At 55.4% G+C, this 22,698-nt stretch overlaps 5 protein-coding genes across 5 annotated transcripts; 3 read left to right on the top strand and 2 right to left on the bottom strand.

Annotated features, from left to right (window-relative positions):
• Positions 1 to 353: 353 nt before the first annotated feature.
• MONBRDRAFT_25547 (uncharacterized protein) lies at positions 354 to 1,075 on the bottom strand (the record flags this gene model as incomplete). The annotated part of the gene is made up of 2 exons (XM_001745798.1): positions 354 to 685; positions 835 to 1,075. The coding sequence occupies 2 exons, from the start codon at positions 1,073 to 1,075 to the stop codon at positions 354 to 356; spliced, it is 573 nt and encodes a 190-aa protein (XP_001745850.1).
• A 375-nt stretch (positions 1,076 to 1,450) lies between these two features.
• MONBRDRAFT_25546 (uncharacterized protein) lies at positions 1,451 to 2,373 on the top strand (the record flags this gene model as incomplete). Its single annotated transcript, XM_001745935.1, has 5 exons — positions 1,451 to 1,524; positions 1,581 to 1,681; positions 1,848 to 1,921; positions 2,013 to 2,094; positions 2,207 to 2,373. The coding sequence occupies 5 exons, from the start codon at positions 1,451 to 1,453 to the stop codon at positions 2,371 to 2,373; spliced, it is 498 nt and encodes a 165-aa protein (XP_001745987.1).
• A 377-nt stretch (positions 2,374 to 2,750) lies between these two features.
• On the bottom strand, positions 2,751 to 10,593 carry MONBRDRAFT_8324 (uncharacterized protein; the record flags this gene model as incomplete). Its single annotated transcript, XM_001745797.1, has 12 exons — positions 2,751 to 4,992; positions 6,467 to 6,579; positions 6,678 to 6,866; positions 7,027 to 7,078; positions 7,176 to 7,351; positions 7,570 to 7,869; positions 7,977 to 8,073; positions 8,197 to 8,323; positions 8,442 to 8,603; positions 8,831 to 9,011; positions 9,513 to 9,637; positions 9,963 to 10,593. 12 exons carry the CDS (start codon positions 10,591 to 10,593, stop codon positions 2,751 to 2,753), a joined length of 4,395 nt encoding a protein of 1,464 aa, XP_001745849.1.
• A 615-nt stretch (positions 10,594 to 11,208) lies between these two features.
• On the top strand, positions 11,209 to 14,243 carry MONBRDRAFT_37121 (uncharacterized protein; the record flags this gene model as incomplete). The annotated part of the gene is made up of 11 exons (XM_001745934.1): positions 11,209 to 11,235; positions 11,359 to 11,455; positions 11,616 to 11,734; positions 11,972 to 12,063; positions 12,190 to 12,388; positions 12,606 to 12,701; positions 12,789 to 12,874; positions 12,993 to 13,187; positions 13,272 to 13,333; positions 13,457 to 13,707; positions 13,822 to 14,243. 11 exons carry the CDS (start codon positions 11,209 to 11,211, stop codon positions 13,933 to 13,935), a joined length of 1,338 nt encoding a protein of 445 aa, XP_001745986.1. The 3' UTR covers positions 13,936 to 14,243.
• A 2,398-nt stretch (positions 14,244 to 16,641) lies between these two features.
• On the top strand, positions 16,642 to 22,441 carry MONBRDRAFT_37120 (uncharacterized protein; the record flags this gene model as incomplete). Its single annotated transcript, XM_001745933.1, has 11 exons — positions 16,642 to 16,722; positions 16,841 to 16,979; positions 17,155 to 17,353; positions 17,475 to 17,592; positions 18,389 to 18,649; positions 18,779 to 20,989; positions 21,100 to 21,210; positions 21,334 to 21,504; positions 21,759 to 21,946; positions 22,205 to 22,261; positions 22,366 to 22,441. Exons 5-11 carry the CDS (start codon positions 18,608 to 18,610, stop codon positions 22,439 to 22,441), a joined length of 2,856 nt encoding a protein of 951 aa, XP_001745985.1. The 5' UTR covers positions 16,642 to 16,722; positions 16,841 to 16,979; positions 17,155 to 17,353; positions 17,475 to 17,592; positions 18,389 to 18,607.
• Between the last annotated feature and the right edge of the window lie 257 nt (positions 22,442 to 22,698).

The raw sequence follows: 22,698 nt of genomic DNA, 5'->3' as shown, positions 1-22,698 counted from the left end.
AGTGTTGCTGGAATCTGAGTGCTTGGCGCGAGCCCTGAGCTCTGCCAACGGGCCAAACGGGTCGAGCCAATGGACGATGCATTGATACGGAGACACCTCAAGTGGTGGGACCCGGCCAACGTCCCGCACGACAGCCGCTCAGTTCCTCAAGAGTACGTGTTCCTCAAGCTAACAGAAACATGTCCGGTACCGAGGCGATGAAAGGGCTAGAGAGAAGATTTGAATTGTTCAGACTGCCCAGCAGCTCTTGGCACACGGCACACGGCACACGGCACACGACGGCACACGGCCCAGAAAATAAGGAACAAGGAGTCGATCAACCGGCCACCGACAGACCCGCTGCATAACTCGGCTTAAAAGTCAGACACGCGGCCCTTGCGTTCCCAGTCACCATAGCGGGTGGGCTCGGGGCCCTTGGGACCGTTGTACTCACGCGGCATGTCTGACTGTGAGTTGTCTGACGCGGGCTTGGGCTCCGACGCTTCGGCGTCTGGCGTGTCAGCAGCCTGCTCTGGCTCGGTCGGTGTGGCCCCGGGCTCGTGGCGGGCCAGAGGCGCGGCCGCATGCACGCCGCGCTGCGTAATGAGACTGCCCGGACGCACCAAGGCACGTTGCCACCCCTGCATGACCACCCGAGCTGCTGCCATTTTGGCGTAGTACTGACACCCAAGTTGTTGTTCAAGACCTGCCAACCACAAACATTCATAAGCCACCCCGTTCAACAGGCCACAAGACCCAGCGCCCGGCCGCCCGTTCCTCCACACCCCCTGACACGGCAGGATACCGAGAGGACCAGCACCAGCGAGCACAGCCGAGACCGACCGACCGACCGACCGACCGAGAGAGAGGGAGAGAGAGAGAGAGAGAGAGAGAGAGAGAGAGAGAGAGAGAGAGAGAGAGAGAGAGAGAGAGAGAGAGAGAGAGAGAGAGAGAGAGAGAGAGAGAGAGAGAGAGAGAGAGAGAGAGAGGAGAGAGACAGGGTTTGAGAGTGAGAGAGAGAAACGAACTGCAATGCAGAGGTAGAGACAGACACAAGTTGAAGACAAATTGAAGAGACAAAGACGGGGAGAGTCATTCAATGGCAAAGATTAAGTTGGATTTAAGGCAGAGGCAGAGATACAGATGGAGGCACGGTCCATGTCAGAGAAAAGGCCCGCGAAAGATCGCGTCACAAGCAGCTTGTCTACATACTCACACCATTTCCTTCTTTTCTACTACATTTACAACCACTCTGTTTGTTATCAAATCTGCATCATCCCCCATTTTAGATTCATCTTCTCCATCAACACACAAAATAAATGCGGACGACGATTCGGTAAAAAAAAAAAAAAAAAAAAATATGGTGCAGCGGTGGTGCAGGGCCATGTGGCGTGAATGGACCGTGGCGACTCGCCCGCTTCCCAACCCAGACTGGTTGGTGCTGTTTGATGTGCTGGAGTCCTTGTGTTCGATGGTGGTGGGGGTGAGGGTGTTTGGCGCGCTGGATTGTGCCAAATGCACCGACTCTCCTCTGCGTGCCCGCTGGTTTGATCTCGGCCGTCTCATCAATGTGTGCGCTTGATGCGTCGTTTCCCTCAAAGGTACAAGCCCCCAACCACATGGAGCAACCTGACTTGGGCACAGCGGCGAGCCGTGCTTCAGAAGGCCGTTCAAACGTACCTCGACACCTGGCGCGATGATGGTAAATCCCCCCCCACCTCAGAGACCCGTGCCCACGGTTGTGCGCGCGCACATCGTGCGCCCCTTGCTCCCCGCTGGCTTCCCGTGCCACATCGCCCCTTCAGCTCCCACGCTCTTACCTTCTGGCTCATTTTCCTCTCCTCGCCATGCATGGGTTTGCACAACAGAAAAGGAAAGCGAGGTCGGCGCCGAGCAGCGTGCCGCCGTGCAAGAGATTCGCGCGCACAGTTCAGCCCTCTATGTGTGTCCAGCCTCGACCATGCGGTCTCACCGAGGATTGCTTGCCTGGCATTGCAGCTCATCTTCTTGGCGTCTCACACCCGCTTCTGTAGGCCTCGGGTAAGGAGAGCAGCCAGTCCATCTTGACCGAGCTCATCACCATTTACAAGCAAAGTATTACCGAATTTGTTCAAGGTATGCACGAGCAGATGCACTGGACTTCTCCCCGTGTCTCGGCAAATCCTCGTGCCTTCCACCAACCCACCCTCTCACCTTTGCACGCGATGACTCTTCCTGCCCCTCTTAGGCTACAAAGCAGCCGTGTCCTCACCCGTAAAAAACCCCACCACCCTCATGGACCAGTTTATCGCCCGGCACGACCAATCGGCCTCGGCCTCCACAAACCAACCGCCACCCCAACCCCAACCACAACCACAGCAACAGCAACAACAACAACAACAACAACAACCATAGAAGCGCCAAGTCTATCGCGTCTGACCCAACATAAGGATGCTGCGCATCACGCCCTCAGGCCGCCCAATTCAATCAACCCTAACCCTATCACCCTCGAAGCTTGCTCCCTTCTCGGCTTGAGCGCTCCCTATTCCTGTCACCACTGCCTCGGTTTCATTGCACTGGGTGGTTCTTGGTGGCTTCAGCACGGTCTCAATTTGGAAAGCGTCTGGAGAGAACAAAAGGGGTCAGATACCTCTGCATAAAGGAGAGCAAAAAAGACAAAAGATACAAACGAACGAGTCAAAGAAAGCGAGAAAACAAAAAGAAAACAAAAAGTCTACTGCGACAGTTTGTACATCGCGGGCCAAACCCGGGTGCAAGTCTGAGAGACGCGTTTACTTGGTCGTCTTCTTCTGCTTCTTGTTGCGGCGGTTAAAGTCCTCGAGCTGCTCAAAGTCCTTCTTCTGGGAAAGAATGCTCTTCAGCGCCGGAGGGTAGGTGTGATAAGTGTCGCAAAACTTGCGCGATTCCTCCGACACATCCTTCACCTTGTAGATGCGGACCATGTTATGCTTTGAAGTGAACACCTCCTCAAAGTACTGGAGCGGGGGGATGCTGGGGATGAAGCGGTGGCCGTGCAGGCGGTAGATGAGCGAGTCGCGCATCATCGGGCTGGGCTGACCGCGCTCATCCTGATAAAAGGCTTGCGGGTTGATGTCGCTGTACACCGAGCCGGAAATGCGCGCCATGTGCGGCGACTTGGCCATGTCATCACCATACATGCCGCCAAAGCGGGTCGACCAGACAAGCACGTAGTCGGCCAAATGGCGGGCAATGGCGTGAGCATCCTTCTCGTTGGAGACCAGGGTACGGCCCAGGAGGGCAATGTGCTCGTGGTTCCAGGTGTTGCCGTCGGCAATCGTGGTGCGGTTGGCGATACCGTTGATCTGATAACCGTAATCCCACCAGGCCATCACGCGCGAGTTCTCGGGGGTGTTGTCACGAAGCCACCAGTACGACTCCCGGAAATCATCAATCATAACCTCGTTGCCGTCACGGGTGCGGCCCTTGATCATAATGGAGGGGTTGGACAGGTGCACGGCCATCATGTTGCAGTGGCGGTAAAAGCCCAGGGACATGAGAGCAGCCACGGCCACGAGGGCCAGAGCCACGCCCACCCGGATCGTGCGCTGCGACTTCCACCACTGCATAAAGCCAGAGAGAGTCTCGAGGTTCTGCACGTCGCCGGCCTTGTCGGCCTTCTTACCCTTGCCCTTGCCCTTGCCCTTCTTGGCATCACCATCGGCGGCATCCGAGCTGTCCGAGTTGCCCTCGCTGGCAGCGCTGTCGGCCTCCTCCAGCTGCTGGCTCGCAAACTCGGCGAGATAACCGAGGGCAATACCGGTCAGGATCGAGGCACTGGGCGACAGGAGAAGCACCAGGCGAACCATCTTGCGCGAAAAGTAAAGAGCAATCAGGGAGTACAGGATGACAAAAACGGTGGCGTAGGTGGGCTTGCGTAGGATGGTGAAAAAGCCAACGGGACCGATGAAGCAAGTCATGTGGAAGTACTGAAAGTACATCTCCGGACGGGTGGCCTGGTGCTCGGCCACCGAGTCGACAAGGGGGTTACCGGTACGGGTGTGCTGCACAAAGAGACCGCGGATACGCGCCGAGAGGGGACCAAAGTAGCCTTCGGGCACAATGACGGCGATGGCCACGGCGGCCAAGGCACCGGCGGCACCAAAGGCAGTGAGCATAAACTTGTTGCGCTCAGTCTTGGTCATGTTGGGGTTGGCCTTGAAGTACATTTCGCAGATCTCACGCACAAACAGGTAGCCAAAGACGGCCATGGGACCCAGCTGCTCGAGGGAGCGAAGGGGAGCCAGACCCACGACGGGGAACTGGATGGCACCAAGAGTGCCAATGATATAGAAGAGTGAGTAGGCACGCTGGAGGCGGGTCGAGTAGTTGAAGAGGGCATTGAGGCCGGCATGGACGCCAATCATGTTCAGAACGAAGACGTAGCCACCCCAGGCGGCCACCATGTAAATGTAGGACACGCCGGTAAAGATGCCCAGAATCCAAGACACATCATCACGGAGCGAGCGAATGTAGAGGTAGAAGGTGGAGCAGATGGCGGCCACAGCCACCGACTCGTTATCGAAGCCACCGGCCACGGAGCGCATCAGATGCGACGGGATCATGGACATGATGAGAGCGGTCGCAACGGCGCAGTTCCAGGACCGGGTGGTCTCGTATGCAATCAGGGCGGTGAAGGAGCAGGCAATGCAGGCGAAGAACGCAGGCATGTACACGCAAACATCGTTGAGGGACACGTCGTAGCCGAGCTGCTGGAGCGAGTTGTAGATGAAGGCAGCCGTCACCTGCAGGCCGGGGTAGATGGTTGTGCCGACGGGCCGGCCAATGGGGTACCATGATTGGTAGTCAAACCAGGTGCTAAACTTTTCCCAGCCGTTGTCCACCAGGTACTCGGCGGCACGAAAGTTAAACCAGGGATCAAACTCGTGGATAACGGCACCGTACTCGTTGACCGCATGCAAGCGGATCGTGTAAGCCGTGTACATGGCAAACAGGAACACGCCCACACGAATCATGTTGCCGGTGAACGACATCCTAGCGGTCAAGAGAGAGAAGAGGTGACGCCCTACACCAGATGACCAAAAATATACATATATGAGCGTCCAGATGCCAAGTGAGCAAGATGTACGATCGCAAGCATCGGGAAGTCACACACACACAAAAAAAAAAAGAGAGCGCGGGCCAGTGGGCGGAAAACGGCCAGTCAAGTCAAGTCACTGGTTGCCCAAACGAACACAGACAAGAAGGAGGAAAAAAAAAAATCCAGAATTGAGCCGGATGGCGTGATTCGATTTGTGCAAAGCAATAAACCATCCCACTGCCCGGACGACTGATCGCAAGCCTCGAGCCCTCAACACCCGAGGGAGCGAACGGGAAATCGAACGACGTGTGTGTGTGTGTGTGTGTGTGTGTGTGTGTGTGTGTGTGTGTGTGTGTCAGTGGCTTGAAGGTTGCCGACTGTGCCCCAGCGCCTCCACTTCAAGGCTGTGATCTGCATTTGTCTCAGCCTTCCAAATCGTCGAGGCAAGGTGGTGAATCAATCAAGCAGCTCACGTACCGTCTATATCACCGCCAATTGGAGGGACTGCGCGCGCGATCCGACCACTGGCTGCCGTTTCTCCCAAACGGCTCGAAAGGGGTCTCTCTCCTTTCAGCGGCCAAAAGGAAAATGAAGCGCAAGAGAGGCACTGAAAGACGCGCTTCAGCTCAGAGACGGGGTGTGATGCTGGTTACGTTGGTAGAGAGTATCAAGAGGTTGGGAGGATCAAGAAGAGATGAAGCGATATGGGGCTTGCAAATCCTGCTTAACATTAGGGATTAAGCTGTAGGAGCAGAGACTTGGAGGTTCAAGACATGCAGTCGCAGAGATGCTTGCGCGAGTGGAGGTGATGTCAGAGGGGAGGAAGAGGCGGTGAACCAAAGCAGAGGCTTGAAACAACATAGTCGCCAAAGACAAAGAGACCACACACTATCGCCGACGTGGCCCTGTGAAAGGTACACGTCAACGAAGCGTGTTATATTCTCATGTACGAACAAAAGCTGGAATGTCTTTTATGTTAGAGGGTATAATTAAAGATAGGGAGATGATTCACCCGCCTGGTTCGGCAGACGGGCGAGTCTACCAAAGCAATGTCTCAACCCTGCCCTTTTTTGGGGAGTGGGGGCTTCTCACAAAGACTGGTTTGTGTTTTTTTTTAGGCAATCTCGACCGTGCATTCGCCCGATAACACGCCGCAAGGTTTGCCCTATATAGACGATCGGAATGCAGCGGTGAGCCAGGAACGAACTGGAGCGAGGCGGGGCAAATGGTTTGGCGAGCGAAGCTGCTTACGGCCTGGTAGAGGGCAACTTTGAACAATTGCTTAGTCTGAAGTCCTAACAGCGAAAGCATGGCTTGTCCCGCGCTCTGCGACCTAAGACGTCAGAGGAGATACCCCACGTCAATCAAGCGCTAGCCGAGGGCTGAGGCATGTATGGGCGGGCATTTGCGGTTGCTCAGCAGCCTTACGTGTAGTCTGCACCATCCAAGTTTTTGCATTGAAACAGGACGGGGAAGCGCATGACCTCGGAAAGTGGGTCAGAGGACGTGATGGTCAGCCGTTCCTCCCAACGGCGAGGCGTCTAACACGAGCAGACAGAAGCGCACACAGGAGTTGATGGCGAGATGCCATGAGCCTTGGGTGCACACGCTGTAGAAAGCCAAATGCACCATGTCTCACCGTGGTGCAAGGGGCAGTGCATTGAACCACGCCCCGACCAAGCCGGTGGCCGGCGATGATGACAGCGGGAGCCGTTGGTTGCTTGAGGGATGAGCAGCTGTCGTGCGTTTCCAGATAGAGGTGTTGAAACGTAATCGAGCAGCCGTTGTCGTCTTCTTTGCTGCTCTTGGCCAAAGGGGGCGACAGCACCTGCCACAACAACAACAACAACAACAACAACAACAACAACAACAACAACAACAACAACAACAACAAAGGGGGAGCGGAGGGTTGTTTCCAATCGGAACAGATAAACATGAGACTGCTTGCAGGCGCGCCCGTCTCGATCATTGAGTGACATGCGACCAACCTTGTACACGCCGCTCACGGGAAAGTGGTCCGAGGTGTATATTGTGGGATGGCTGCATGGGACAAAAACATAATTAATAAAATGGGTCAAACCCATCAATCAAAAAGGCCTAGTACCCCCAGATACTCTGTCCAGCGCTGCTCGCGTACCTTTGGTAGGACTCGCACTTGACGGCGGCGCCTTGGATGGCGCGATACAGAATGCGATCGCAGTAAGAGGGCACACGCTTCAAATTGTACCGATCCCTGTGTGTTGCCAATGATGAGCAAATTGAACAGGGTCCCAAGCATGGGCGCAATGACCCAGAAGCAGATACACACTTGAGCTGTACAGAGTGTGAGGCACTGTTGAGCTTGAAGGTCGGGGCCCAATGGATTGGCGCTTCCTCAAAACCATGAAAGGCACGCTGCACCGTACACAAACCCACATTCCCAGGAAAAAAAAAGAGAGAGCGCGGGCATTCAGTCGGCTGCCCCAAGAGCCTGGGACGCGGTCGTCCAAAGTCCCTTGGATCCAATCCAATCCCTTTGGGCAGTGACGTACCATGGAGCGTTGTTGGGCACGTAGCTGGTCATAGCTTAGGAGTTCGTCCCACTTTTGACGTTTGATAGCCTTGAGCACAATCTTGTTCATTTCCTCCTTGGCTTGCATGTCGGGCAGTGGTTGAAGTCGATAGTTGAGGTCGCCAAACCAAAACGTCACATGGTGGCGGTTCATGACCTCAACGTGGTATGTGAAGTCTTGGTCGTGGAGCTGCAACACCTTGGGTGATGACCCAAAGGCATCGCGGGTATCATGAAGCTCCCGGGTGATGAGGGCGTAATCGCCATTGCGGCGGTCCACCTGGTGGCGCCCACCCACCGGACCCGCGCCATGAGCCAGGCGACTGGACGGGGCCGAACTGCACGCAACGGCGTGACTCGGGCGTATGGGAGACATGACATACATACCTCATGCATGTGTGCATTGAGATGGGCCGAGATGAAGGCCAGATGCAGGCCACCCAAGTTGAGTGTGCAGGCAACCGCGCCCTTGTTGCCAGACAGTCTAAAAGCCGGATCGGAAAGTCAACAACAATACAAGAAGAAGCAAATCAAAGAAGAAGGCACGGAGATTTCGTGAGAATCAGAAGAATGCACTGCTTGTGGAGGAGGTCACGAAGAAGCTCACCCGTCCAAGCGACCACAAGTCTGGAACAGCAGGTGTGATTCCCACTCGTATTTGGCGAGCACCGACTCGCGCGCATAGATGATGAGGCGGATCCCAGACTCCTTGGCAGTGCCACTCGCCACCGCGTCTATGAGCAACGATAAAGTGCATTTGAAAAACTTGGACGTGACATGGCACTAGCGCTACGACAAAAGACGAGCGTGGTGGCGCCGGTGGCAGCTCAGGCGGGGCGGGTAGGCACAAACCTTCGAAATCTGTCCGAGTGAGAAAAGTCGAGTCGGTTCGAGGCGAAAGGGTTTGACAACAAATTTCTTTGTAACCAGGACCGATGGCTTTGTCGATCAGCTCGCTGAGATGTGCTTCCTGGTTGAGCTGTGATGCCCCTTGCTCGGGCTCGTAGACGCTTTCTGCACAATGCAAAATGCTTGTCATGAGCTGCGCAGGCATCGCGCAGGGAGGAGGGGATGTCAACGCGTGTGCAACCAACCCTGAAGGCCGATGGCATAAATGTCGTATTTGCCGGCCGGAATCCAATCGAGCGATTCTGGTGGCTTGGCATTTCCTGTCGCACGCGCATGTGAGCTGGACCAGCAGGAGCAACCGGATGAAAGGGCTGGTGTACTAGGAAACATACCCAGGTTCCAGGTGGAAACAAAGACGCTCAAGTCTGGGCCATGGATCTGGGCGTGTCTTGATCCTTGCCCACCCATCCTGGCACCAGCAGGCCGGCGCGCCGACGCCGACAACTCCTCTCTGCCCGCTTTCCTCGGTTGTGAGACGTCCCGGAAACGTTCCGGCTTCCCAACTCTCTCCGTCTGATCGAAAGGCGGACAAGCAGCTTGTCCACGGAACCACCATCAACCAGTCCCCACGACCAGTCCAACCCCAATGCAGACGTCCTGTTGCCCGTTATCACGCCACCGCCACCGCCCCCTCACTTTGCTGCCTGGCTGCTCCTCCTCTGCCGCATGCATGGGCGTTCACGTCCAAACTAAAGAGATGCTTTTCCTCTCTCTCTCTCTCACACATTGAGAATGTCATCATTTTCATCATTTTCCATTGTGTGTGGGCTGATGTGTTGCTGTTCGCTCCCAACCATGACTGCGCATTGCGCCAAACAGAGGACGGCAGTGCATTAATCAACACCCCTCCCCCTCCCTTTGACTTGAGGTGCTTGTGACGTATGCTTTTGTGAAGATCAAGGATCAACAGTATTATACAACAAAGTCTTTGTTTCGTGTCAATTTGCGGCAAGCAAAAAGCTAGACCAACTTGGAAGAAAGCTGGAGAGGCATTTACTTGGCAGCAACGCCAACCTTGTGGTTCTTGGCCAGGTAGTCCGAGTGCTCGTCGTAGGGGGAGTCCTCGAGCTTGATATCGGCCCAGAGATCGGGGGTCAAGAAGGTGTAGGTGCGGCTGATGGCCTGGAAGGCAGCCTTGGCTGTAACATTGAAGCAAAGCACCAGGGAAACCAGCGTGAGCGCCAAGCAAATAAAATCATGGTGAGTACGGAAAGAAAACCAAAAAAAAAAAATAGAATAGAATAGAACAAGGATATAACAAGTCATTCCATCAGTAGACTGTCGTGAACAAAGTGCTCTTCATGTTGCACAGCGCTGGCTGCATGAATTCAGCGAGCTGGGATTATTTGTCGTCACACGGAATGGTTTTGTTGATGTGGAAACACCGTTGGGTAAAAGAGGAAAAAAAGAAACAGAGAGACACAAGATACACAATGACACGTGTAGGTAAAACAGGATACGCACCAAAGTTGCCGAGGGTGGCGGTCTGGCCACCGCAAGAGGTGTAGCAATCCTCAATACCGGCCATCTGGAGCAGCTTCTTGGGGGCAGGAGCGGCCACAATGGCGGAACCGCGGGGAGCGGGAATGAGGCGGACACGGACAGAGCCGCAACGGCCAGTGACCTTGCAGGGAACGGTGTGGGGAGCACCGATCTTGTTACCCCAGTAGCCACGACGGACGGGGATAACGGCAAGCTTGGCCTGGATCATGGCACCGCGGATAGCGGTGGCCACTTCCTTGGAGCACTTGACACCAAGGCCGAGATGACCGTTGCCATCACCGATAGCCACAAAGGCTTTGAAGCGGGTGCGCTGACCGGCGGTGGTCTGCTTCTGGACGGGCATGATCTTGAGAACCTCGTCCTTGAGCTCGGGCAGGAAGTGATCAATGATCTGGTACTCCTTGATGGGCAGAGAGTGCAGGTAGATGTGCTCGAGGCTCTTAATCTTGCCATCCTTCACAAGACGGCCGAGCTTGGTGACGGGAACCCAGGTTTCCTTGCCACCATCGGCACCGCCACGGCCACGACCACGGCCACGGCCACGGCCGCGGCCACGTCCACGAGAATCACCGGCTGGAGCAGCTTCCGCCATTGGTGCAGTTCACGAGGCAAAGTGAAGAAGAAAAGTGCCACTCGTCGCCTCACCGTTTCTCTGTACGGAAACACCCGAGCTGGTGCTCTCTCTGCTCAAGGTGGTCTTGGCCCTTGTGGAGGGGGAAAGGGAAGCAAGACGGTGGGTGTTTCTCTGCTTTGTGTGTGTGTGGCGCGTTGACTCCCTGCGCTGTGGGGGTCATCGTGGGGGTGAATGGCTATAGTTTAGAGCTGATTTTTAGTCGCAATGTTTTTCGCTTTGCCCATGCTGTATTCCGCTGGTCGCCTTTGGGCATGGGAACAAATACACGTCGCTTGATCGTGATGTAATCTGCTAGTCGTCGTCTTACGGTTGTGTGCTCCACGTGTAGCCTTCAGCCACTATGCCCGCATGCCAAATGATACGCAAGTGTGAAAGCGTAAACCTTACCCCTCCCGGAAATAAACTTTCTTGACCATCCCCACTGTCCTCGGATCTGTATTCAATTTTACGGGTTGGATTGGCTACCTGTAAAGTTAACAAAAACTAGACGTTGTCTTCTCTCTCTCTCTCGCGTTTCTGCGAACGCGCGCACACACTGAATAGCATTTACTCGCGCGACCCCCCAACGGCACGATGGTGACCAACACGAGCGCGGAAGAGGTATGTGTGTGTTTATTGTGTGTCGCTGGCTGGCTGATTGACTGCCCTGCTGTGGGTGCTTGTGTTTGGTTTTGATTGGCCTAATGAGGAGCTTGATTTCTCACCCCAAATGCATGGTGGCAGGTGGCGGCCGGAGCGACCGGAGCGGTCGGAGCAGCTGAGATCGAGGTCGACGCTGGCAAAAAGGCAGCTCAGGCTGAGGCACCCGCCCCCGCTGCTGGTGAGCCTGTGCATGCCCAGTTGACCGGCTTTGGCCTCTTTGACTGGCCAATCTCCGTGTCCAACGTTGACGCCTTTTTTTTTCCTGCTTCACGTGAAACCCTCACTCCTCCGTCCCCCGACCCTCCGTCCCTCCTTCATGGCGTTGTCTTGCATTGTAGCCGCCGAGGTCGACGACGAGGCCAACGAAGAGCTGGCCGAGGCCGAGGGAGGGGATAACGCTGAAAGCCAAAAGAAGAAGAAGAAGAAGAAGAAGAAGAAATCCAAGAGTGGCAATGCGGTATGTTCCAGGAGCTGGTGCCTGCCATCTTTCTTCGCCCCTGCCTCCTTGCTACTGTACCGTGCATCCTTTTTCTCGTGGATGAACGCGGCCCAAACTGGAGGCTACACCAACTTTGTGGAGCATGTCCTGTCTTGGATGGTCGTTGAGCTTGGTGATTGTCACTCATGCATGCCCGAAATTTCGTCTTCTCCGATTTCGGGCGTACTTCGCTTTGATTCGATGCCCTGATCACAGAAGGAGCAAACCGATCCCCCAACCATCCCCGTCACCCAGCTCTTCCCGGCGCGGAAAATGCCCGAGAATGAGACCCACCAGTACAAGGATGAGTACGTCATGCTCGAGCCGGGCCGAGCCGAGCCGAGCCTTTGACACGCCGATGCTCCTCCTCTTCCCCATTCCTGGCATGCTTGTGTGCTCATTCTCAATCGGCACCTGTTGTGGCCTCATCCCAGCAACTTGCAACGCACAACGGCCGAGGAGATCCGGGCGCGTGACCGTCTCATGGAGGAGCAGATCCAGGATCTTCGTGAGGCCGCCGAGGCTCATCGCCAAGTGCGCAGCTATGTTCAGCGCATTGCCAAGCCTGGCATCAAGATGATTGACCTCTGTGAAAAGCTGGAAACGGCTAGCCGTGCCTTGATCGGTGAAGATGTGCGTCCCTCTTTTCTTGCTCACACACACACACACACACACACACACACACACACACACACACACACACACACACACACACACACACACACACACACACACACACACACACACACACACACACACACACACACACACACACACACACACACACACACACACACACAGAGCAAGTACATCGGATGGTTGTGCTCATCCTTACGCCATCGCTGCCTAGGGTCTCAAGCGTGGTCTCGCGTTTCCTACTGGCTGCTCTCTCAACCATGTGGCAGCGCATTGGACCCCCAATGCCGGTGATGAAACCGTGCTTCAGGTTTGTCTTTATTACCGCCCACTGCCGCCCCCCCCCCCCCCCCTCTCCCCGGGGGGGGGTACGGTCTCCCTGTTGGCTTTGTATTAGTATGACGATGTGTGCAAGATCGACTTTGGAACCCACGTCAATGGCCACATTATCGATTGTGCCTTTACCCTCTCATTCAACCCCAAGTACGCCGCACGCTCGGCCCCAAGTTGACTCAATTCCCGCATAATCACCAGCACAGGAACGGTCAGACCCTGGCGCTGACCCACTCACCATCGACGGTCACCCTGCTTTGTGGGATAGATATGACAATTTGCTGGCTGCTGTCAAGGATGCAACCAACACCGGCATTCGCGAGGCTGGTATTGATGCCAACTTCCAGGACATTGGCGCCGCTATTCAGGAGGCCATGGAGTCGTATGAGATTGAACTCGACGGCAAGACGTATCCCATCAAGAGCATTGAAAATCTCAATGGTCACTCCATTGGCCCTTATCGGTGGGTCCAGCTCATGGCCCATCCAAGCCACAGTCGCCGGTACCTGTACCGTACCTGACCCCCTGAATGCTTTTGACCTTGCAGGATCCACGCCGGAAAGTCGGTACCCATTGTCAAGCGTGCAGAGGAGGGACGCATGGAAGAAGGTGCGACTTTGTAACACACCCGCGCTCTAGGACAGGGCTTCTAGGGTTTCAACCACAACCGTGCTGGTGGCAGCTTCTTGATATGTTTTTTTTTTTTTGTTCATTTTATTTTGTCCGGCTTAGGGGAGGTGTATGCGATTGAGACTTTTGGCAGCACTGGTCGCGGTCGTGTTGTGGAGGACCTCGAGTGCAGCCACTATATGCGCAATCCCGAGTGCCCCCATCAGCCTCTGCGCACCAAGGGCGCTCGCGACCTCTTGCATCTCATCAACCAAAACTTTGATACGCTGGCCTTTTGCCGTCGCTGGATCGATCGCTTGGATCAGAGCCGCTATCTATTCTCTCTCAAGCAGCTCTGCGACGTGGGCTTGGTGGTGCGTTTTCGCCTTGTTTCAATTTGCACGAAACTACTGCTGGTTCACGAGTGAAGCTGTGCCGGAGGCAGTGTACACCTCTGATTTGATTCCTGCTCTTGTGTGCCCGTGTAGGATGCATACCCCCCGCTGGTTGATATCAAGGGCAGCTACACGGCTCAGTACGAGCATACGCTCATTCTGCGTCCCGGCTGCAAGGAAATCCTCAGTCGCGGCGACGATTATTAAGCCATGTACCGATCGCAACGCAGTTGCATCCAGTCTGCCTGCTTGATGCTTTGTGCATCTGTATGTGCTTCCATGACCATGTCACGGTTCTTTTGTTCTTGTTTTCGTATTGCTCTGCCTGTCTGATGTTTCAGAGCCATGTGCTTCCTTGATATCTTGTGTATGAATCAGCGATTCCTTGTTGTCTCTTGTCGCATGGGTGGCGCTTCCTACGCCTCCCCTCGCCACTTCTCGTCTACAGTGATGAGACTGCTGTCTCCGCCCATGGCATGTGTTGTCTGCATGGCCAAAAATCGATCAAGTCGACCACGCTCTCTTTTCGCTTCCCCCTCCCCCCCCCTTTATCCCAAACCTCCATCATCATGGCGCCGTGTTCGTCTTGTTTTTGAAGGATTTGTTGATGAAATGTCATCAAAAAACTGACCCACTCGTTTTTATTTTTATTTTTTTTTTTTTCATCTAATGGTGTTGACCTCGGACCGTCAGTCGCTGGGGGACTGGCAGCAGCATGTCGTTTGCCATCAAGTCGGCCGTTGGGGAGGGGGAGGATGGGAAGGAGCGGCGTTGGCGGCCACGGGCTGCCTTGACCATTCGTGGAACCAATGAAGTGATCAGTGCCGCTCTAAAACAGGTCAGCCCTCAATCTCAACTCTACGGACACCCCCGCCCCCGTCAGCTCCGCCCCCCTGGTGCCCTCCACGCACGTGCATTCCCCCCACTTGCCGCGCAGCTGTCCAGTCTGACGGTGTTGCCTGCGGGTCTCTATGCAGGGTGTGTTGTACCATGATGTTGACAAGGGTGAGCCCTGTTTTGGTTGCGACCAATGCACGGGCTTTGAGATTCACTTTTGGCGCAAGGTAATTCACTTTGCAGCACCCGACTCGATGACGCCCCAGCCGCCCAACTCATCCCATTCATCGCCTGAACTCTTAGAACTGTACCATTTGTGGATGCGACAAGAGCCTGCATGGCTACAAGCAGCTTGACGAAAAGTCTGTCGGGCGCATTCGTCAGCCATCCATTTATCGCGTAAGCTCCAATCGACCCCGGCCCTCCGGGTTTGATTTTTGACCTTTGAGGCGCCTGTTCAACGTAAGAGCCTGATCCATCGCTTGCGCCGTCACATCGTCTTCTGTGAGATGCAGAGCAAACAGGAATCAAATCGTCGACGTCAGCGACGCCAACGCATCGCCGGTCCGTCCTTGACCTACATCCCACTCACCTCAGCACCTCAGCACTCGACGCTGTCCTTGCAGCACATGCCTCACAACCCGTGCTTGCTCATCATTTAAACCCACAGAAGCCAACAAAGAGTTGGGCATTGAAGCTGAAGACCAGACTCCAGATGTGGTACGTGGTCCATGGCCTCTCCCTTTGACAGTCCCCGCGCTTGCGATTTATACCCGCAGCAACTAAGGCTCCCAACGCATGCCTCAGGAGGAAGTAGAAGCAGAAAACGAGCCAGAGCCAGAGCCAGAGCCAGAGCCAGAGCCCGCACCTCGGCCCGAGGAGGCTCAGGGCGAGGTTTACGATTTACACGATGACAGTCACATCTACCCTGGCCTGCTGGATGGCCTGCACTCAGATATGGGCAGCCTCCTAACTGACTCCGTGCTCGGCGGCTTGGACACCGCCTCCATGTCGCCAGACCCGGTGGTAAGCACCGAGCCCGAGGACCTCACCCCCTCACCGCCGCCCGCAAGTCACAGGAGATCAAGCGGACCACCAGCTGTCCGCGAAACCCCACCACCTGCCCCGTCTCCCTTGCCAGTAAACCCCGAACCCGCTGCACCAGTGGCGTCCTCGCCACCCCCTCCAGCGCTGGGCCCTTCAGCTGCCATGTATGCCAAGGTAGAGGCTTGCATCTTGCTCACCCTACTGCTCAGAAGAGCGTGCCCGACTCATGCACCCACCATTCCCTTCCATGCCGCATCCTTGTCGATGTGGCTTTGCAGTATGCCTGGTTTCCTCCGGGGCTGACCGACCGACAGATCAAGCGTTATTTTGCCACGTACCCCCGTGAGCTCGTGCCGCTACGCGGCTCGCTGGGCGAGCGCTATCTGGTTCAGCAACTGCGAGCTCAGCTGCCACCCCATGACCTCGATGTCTCCCGCGCTTCAGCGCTACGACCCGAATATTACCCCATGTTTGAGGAATTCATCGCCTTCAAGGTACCTGCCTGCTGGGCACGACAACCGGCACCACAGCCCACCGTGATGAATGTGCGCCACTTGGTCCCCGAGACCGCCATGTTTGACCAAGCCCTATGCCATAGATGTCGCGCGCCCGCCCGGGTGAAGCTTTTGAATCGATTGAGCGCCTCAATTGTCACCGCTGTGCCGGACCGATCAAGCCGGGCGAAGTAAGAGCAGGCCTGCTCTAACTTTTGGCCATTCTGGCAGGCCCCATAGAATTGTGGGCTGGATACTTACCTCGACGTGTGACTCGCTGTTTGGCTGGCCCCGACAAACATAGATGGCCATTGAGGTGGAAGGTGTCCTTGACGCCCATGGCAACCCAGCCGTATATCATCACGACACATGTTTTGTGTGTGAGGTGCGACCTTTTGTTTGCCTTTTGGATGGAAGCTGTTTCACCAACCCGCCCGCAATTGGCATGCACGTGGCCAACTGCGCATCCATGCACGCACGCGCCTGGCCTTGAGCCCTCACCTTGTCTCGTACCACCTGCTTAGTCGTGCGAACAATTACTGGTGGATCTGATTGGGTTTGAGCATGACGGCATGTTGCTCTGCGCTCGTCATTGCGCCGATGCGCATCGTCCTCGGTGAGATGGCCGTTGATGTGGGACCCCTTGCACACACACATCGAACCCTTGCAGCACCTTTGTAAAGCTCCCTCGCGTTTGCCATCATGACCATGGTTTTCGCCTCCACCCAATGTAGCTGTGCGGCTTGTGATGAGAGCATCTTGGAAGACGATTACACACATGCCCAGGACCGAGACTGGCATCTTGACCACTTTACATGCCGTTTTTGCGAGTGCCAGCTCTCGGAACGCGAATACGTGACCATGAACGATCAGGTCGGGTCTTGTTTTGTTCGAATATTCTCTCTCCGTCTCGTACTACTCTCAAAGCTGCCTCTTTTCAATTACCGTTGTGCGCTTTTGCACTTTCTCAATGAAGATCATTCCCTTGGTTATTCTTGCTCTGCATGTGCTCCTCACCCTTGTACCTCACTTTGTGTGGTGAGTGTAGATTTGCTGTTTGGCGTGCTTTGACCGCCAACATGGCGAGGTGTGTGAAGCTTGTCACCAAGTCATTCGCTCGACTGAAGGCATGATCACCGACGGTCGGGCACACGGCCGAGCCTGGCATCGTGCTTGCTTTGTCTGCGCTGCCTGTCGACAACCGCTCGCCGGAAAAATGTGTATTCCTCGCGACAACCAGCTCTTCTGTACGTGACTGGCCCGATTTCGCTCTCATCGAATGTAACAGGCAAGGCGAGACACACAGAACAAAGCCCTTTCTGTTCCTTCCCTTGCGCTGATCCATCCCTGCTCTGGCCCGGTTCTCAGGCAAAACCGACTACGAGCGCCTCTACAAGAAGGTCGAACGCAAAAGTCTACGCAAGAAGAAAACCAGTCGCCCAACCCTCAGCGCCGCCAGCAGCGTCTTCTCCATGGCTCAAGCCATGTAAGAGGTCCGCTCCGGTCTGGTGCACGAGAGAACACGCTGACATTTTCCTCCCACTGAGTTCAATCCAACGAAAACTGTGAGCATAATCGACCATCAACGCGGGATTTGTATAGACGTTAAACCTGTTTTTCCCATAACGGCTATACAAAAATATCATCCCAGCAGTTGTGGCTTGGCGCGCCAGCGCCGTTTTTTTCCCGCCACAACGCTCAGTTCGAAAAACCGCGCTGCCGCCGAATGCACGTCTGAAAGGTTGCAATTTTTTTTTAAAAAAAAAATTCTTTCGTTTTCGCGTGCTCGTGAAGGGAGCCGGCCTTCCTTCCGTGCTGTCCCCTGGCCCCCTTGGGCAGCTGGTGCTGTCGATCTACTGCAGAGGGCAAGCCCCCACAACATTTTTTTATCGGCAACCGCCACACTTTTGTTTTTTAAATCCACACAGTACAGTTCGAACGCCAACGCTTCTGGAAATCGGCGCATTGGCTTGAGCTTTTGGGCACAACCCCCTTGGTACCCTGTTTGGTTGACTTCTCGGGCTTGAGTACTCTGTGCAGCCACGCTCTTGGCAAATTTTGGCTCAGTGAAAATGGGAGCCTCGGCTTTGGAAGACGGGCAGCGCCCTTCGCAGGCACACCATGAGCCTGAACATCAGACTGACCAGGCGCCACCTGCGCCAGTGAGGCCATCCACGCCCGGCATTTCCTCCCCGCCTCAAACGGAAGATCAATGGGTGATCGATGGACCGCGCCCCGAAGCCTCAACTGCACGCGATCCCGCCTCTGCTTCTCGGCCACAGCACCCCACAGAGCCACAGCATGCCAGCGAGTCGGACCTTGACGAGACTGATGAGACCGACTCTGATCAGGATGAAGATTGCGTTGACTCGGTACGTACCCAGCCCGAGTCATTTGAACACCCCAACTGGAACTTCTCCCGCCTCATTTTCTCTGTTCATCTGTTCAACGCTGATCCTCAGGCGGCCTTTCTGGCCGTATGTCGGGCCAGCGGCCTGCCCATGGAAGTGCAGACTGAAGCGCGAGAAATTGTTGACCTGCTGGTATGAATCTGTTCCGGGAAAAGGCATCGTTCCATAGCGACGCAGTGGGAAGGCAGTCGTCTGCACTGACCATGCTTGGTGCTATTTTTCTCATGGTCCAAGCATCCGCCCGCTCATTGGTATCACTAGGTCTTAGCGCTCGACCCAGCACAGACCTGGACGGGCTTGGAGTCGACCTATTGGTCGGCCGTGGCCATGCTCTTGGCTGCGCGCCAACCAACCGCCTCGGGTTTCATGCTCTTGGCCACGGGCGGGCTCACAGTGTCCGACCTGCTACAGCGCTGCGAGCTCAATGCCGTCACATTTTTTGACCACTGCCGACAGGCCCTGGCAGCTCTTCGCACAAGTGCCAACGTGGACGCGGACTTTTCCCTCACCCGTCTCAATCTTTTTGAGGCGTACTGCAACCATATGCACCGCAGCTTTGTGGTCATGTGTCAGCTACGCCACCAACTCGAGCGCTATCTCTACAACCTTTTCAGTACTGATCAGCACAACTCGGAGATTCATGCGCGCATCAAACAATTCGTGTGGATCACCTTTCAAGCGGCGCGCATCAGTCACATCCATGACACCGTCTTGCACACCGGCTGCGAGTCACTTCTGCACCTTCTCATCTGCGTTGTCCACCACGCCGTTGTGCGCTGCGATGCACCTTTGCTCCGCCCCAATTTGGCTGTTGAGCTCATCAAGCAAAAACCTAGCACAAGCGATCCCTGCTTGGAGCAACTCGACACCATCTGCCGTACCTTCAAGTTCAACCGCGACGAAATCTTGGTCATCCGACGCTCCTTTTGGGAACCGTTTCTGCGAGACTACGAAAACCTGCTGTTCTTTGTGGATGGACAACCGCAGCCCATGGCGATGACCTATTTGAGCCAAATCTACGAGCAGCAATACTATCGCCAACCTCAGTACGCGGGTCTTGATGATCGTCTCTACATCGATCAGGTACCCCACCTTCAGCTTCCGCCTAGCATCGCTAGCCGAGGAAGCAGCACCGTGGACTTGTTGCAAGCAGGGACTCGCGATGTTCTTCATCGAGCCCGCCGCAACTTACTCGGGGAACTGCGTCAAACCGCCGACCCTGTCAACCCAGAAGACTCGTCAGCTGCCGATCGTGGCCATCTTGAGAATGAGACGGGGCGAGCTGCTGTTTCCAAATCTGACGCTGGGGCCGCCGCATGCGCCATGCTGAACATGAACTGTTCGGCTTCGGCACCGCCTCAGCCTCAGCCTCAGCCTCAGCCCCAACCACAGGTCCGACCCCCGGCACCCTCATCAGCCACCACTCCGCGAAGCCGCGCTCGGCCAATGCCGCAGCCTACGCCCTCGCACGACGCCCTGCAGCGCCTGCGCGCCACAGCCAGTGGCACTAACATGCCCAGCACGCCTTCGTCCCCGCTGCGCCAAGCTGCACAACAGCTACGAGAGTTTATGGAAGAGCTGCCACAGCACACGGACGGGCCTAGCTTCGAACTGGCCAAGTGTTTTTACGAGTGCGATCAAACCCGTGATACTGCCACCACGCAGCAGGAATGCAAGCAACTGCTGAGCGTTGTTCAAGACCAGGTCGTACGTGCTCTTCGGGGCCATCAGTACGCATACTTTTGGGAGACGCACGAGAAGTCGCTGATCACGGAAAGTGAAAAGCTGTTCTGGTGGCTCCTCCACGACATTTTGGCCAAATCGTTGAACACGTCTCTGCTTGGGCGTGCCGCCTTCCTGCGCGCCGTCATGGCCCTCAGTTACGAGGTTGTCTTGCAAGTTCATCGCCGCGAGTGGTTTCAAGTCCCCGTGCCGTCGCGTCTGCGATTTCCTTGGATTCTGCATGTCGCCCACGTGCCACCGGAGAACGTGCTCAAAGTCATTGAACCCTGCATTGTTCACACGCTCAGCGCCTATCCCGTCATCACGCAATATCTTGCCGATTTGGAGGCGGGCGTGCTCCAGCAACAGCTTTGGGCTGTGGGTTCGAGTTTCCTGGCACGAATGCGACGCGATGGTGTTTACCTACCGACCGTCCACGAGTCGGGCACTATCGACCGGCCAGGACGCCGTCACCCGCCTCAGCCACACAGGGCATCGCCAGCTCGCCGCAATTTGAGCTCACTTTTTGCGGACGAGGGCGAGCCGCTCGCAAAACGGGCTGCACGGGAGCTCGCACCCGTGGACAACAACGCGACCCCGAGTGCAAGCTCCCGCAGTGGATCTCAGGCAAGCCTCCCGCACACTCTATTGACACAGGTTGCATACAAGTTGTATCCCCTGGTCATTGACCGCCTGTCCGAGCTCATCCATCGCCTCAAGGAGGTGCCTGGGGCCGTTGTCACTTCAATTGTACGTGCTCGCGTACTCGCATCGTGCCGCTTCTGCGTAGCTTTTGAAGTAGGACGCCATGACCCACGCTGCTCAGGGTAGTAGCTCACTGAAAGCGCTGTTGGTTGTAGACGAAAATGGCCTGGAATTTACTGCTGGATGTCTTTCACAACCACATTCAGCTGCTTGAAGGCATGCACACGGATCAATTGATCATCTGCTGCGTCTACGCCAGCCTCAAGGTACCAGTATTTTTTTTAAGCTTCGACTCGCTCACGAAAAAAAATACGCTCACTCGCCTAACTTTGATTCGTGACTGGGCTCATTTTTTTTTTTTTTGCAATTTGATTTGTTGTGTTTGATAGCGGCGTTTTCCGAGGCAGATTGCATTCAAGTATATTCGCGAGCAGTACGAGTCCATGCGAGGAGTCAACGAGCGGCTTGCCAGCACTGCGTCTGTGGCCTGGGGCGACGACTTGCAAGGCCTTCAGGCCATGCTGCAGAAACGCCGCATTGACATCCAGGACGTAGCGATCGTAAGTATTTGTGAGGGGGATCGGTGGTTCAATGGAATGCAGGCAGATCTTGTTTCTGCACAAGCATGCATCTTACCGTTGCTCCGCCTGCATTTGGTGACGAACGCCAACCCCCAGCATAACGTCGCAGGTCGTTTGCTGGCCCAATCTTCCTTGGAAACGTACTACAACCAGACGTTTTTGGAGTGCATGCATACTGTCGTCTTGAGCATGTATTCTGATGGTGAGTGCCCTTCCTTCTTCTTCCTTTTCAGTATTGCCGACAGAGGCTGACACCCATGAATCTGACTGTGCGCCTGTGCGTGTGCGCCTTGGCAGGACAAGAAGGCGCTTTGGTCCCCCTGCCAGTCTTTCCGGAGTGCAAGCGCATTCAGCTGACGCCACAACGCCACAGCCAAAGCCCTGGACCATTTGGACGCAACGTGTTTGTGTCACCCCTTTTGTACGTTGATTCCCGTCATTCAATAGAGCACATGCAGCCGACTTTCCTGTTGTTGCTCATGCCTCTTATCATTTGGTGATAGACATCAGCGCGATGGCTTGCATCAGCGCTTGAAGGACGCTTCTCCACTTCGTGCTCAGTCAGTAGTCGGCGCCTTCTGTCGCGTTTGGCCTTGTGATGTGCGAGGCCCTACCTCGCCAACTGTCTGCTTCCCTCCGCATGACTTCTCACTCAGCTCGGCCATGCTTTCGCTCGTAGGTACCGTTCAGAAGAGGCGGCAGCGTTGCGCGTCACGCGGAATACGCCGATGGCTTGGTAAGTCAACTTGTAGGCCGCGATCAACTCGGTCACTCTGTTTTCTCCTTTGCTTCCATTGCCTGATCCTTCCCGCCAACCTGACAGCCTCTTCTTGCATGCAGCAAAACACCAACTTCGCGACTGCGTGCTTCAGACTCGATTCGCACAAGCTTGCAAGACTTGAGCAAGGCGATGTAAGCCGAGCTACTCAATAGCACACGGCGCTGGGCGCCATGTCTTAAGCAATCCTTTGGGCCAACATGAGCCTCTCGATGTGTGAGCCATATTATTCTTCTTGTGCTTTCTTTCTTTGTCTACCGCCTTGATCATATATCGAGGAACGAAATCGCGCCTTGGTGTGTGTGTGTGTGTGTGTGTGTGTGTGTGAACGAGTTGCCCTCCGATCGGTGCCCGCTACACCAATCTCGCCTCATGATAAACTGCCTTTGTGATCC

This window comes from Monosiga brevicollis, genomic scaffold (genome assembly GCF_000002865.3).
Source record: "Monosiga brevicollis MX1 MONBRscaffold_10 genomic scaffold, whole genome shotgun sequence".
In the NCBI taxonomy this organism is placed as follows: domain Eukaryota; class Choanoflagellata; order Craspedida; family Salpingoecidae; genus Monosiga; species Monosiga brevicollis.
The sequence above is the reverse complement of the archived record's forward strand: the minus strand, read 5'-3'. Positions and strand labels throughout refer to the sequence as shown.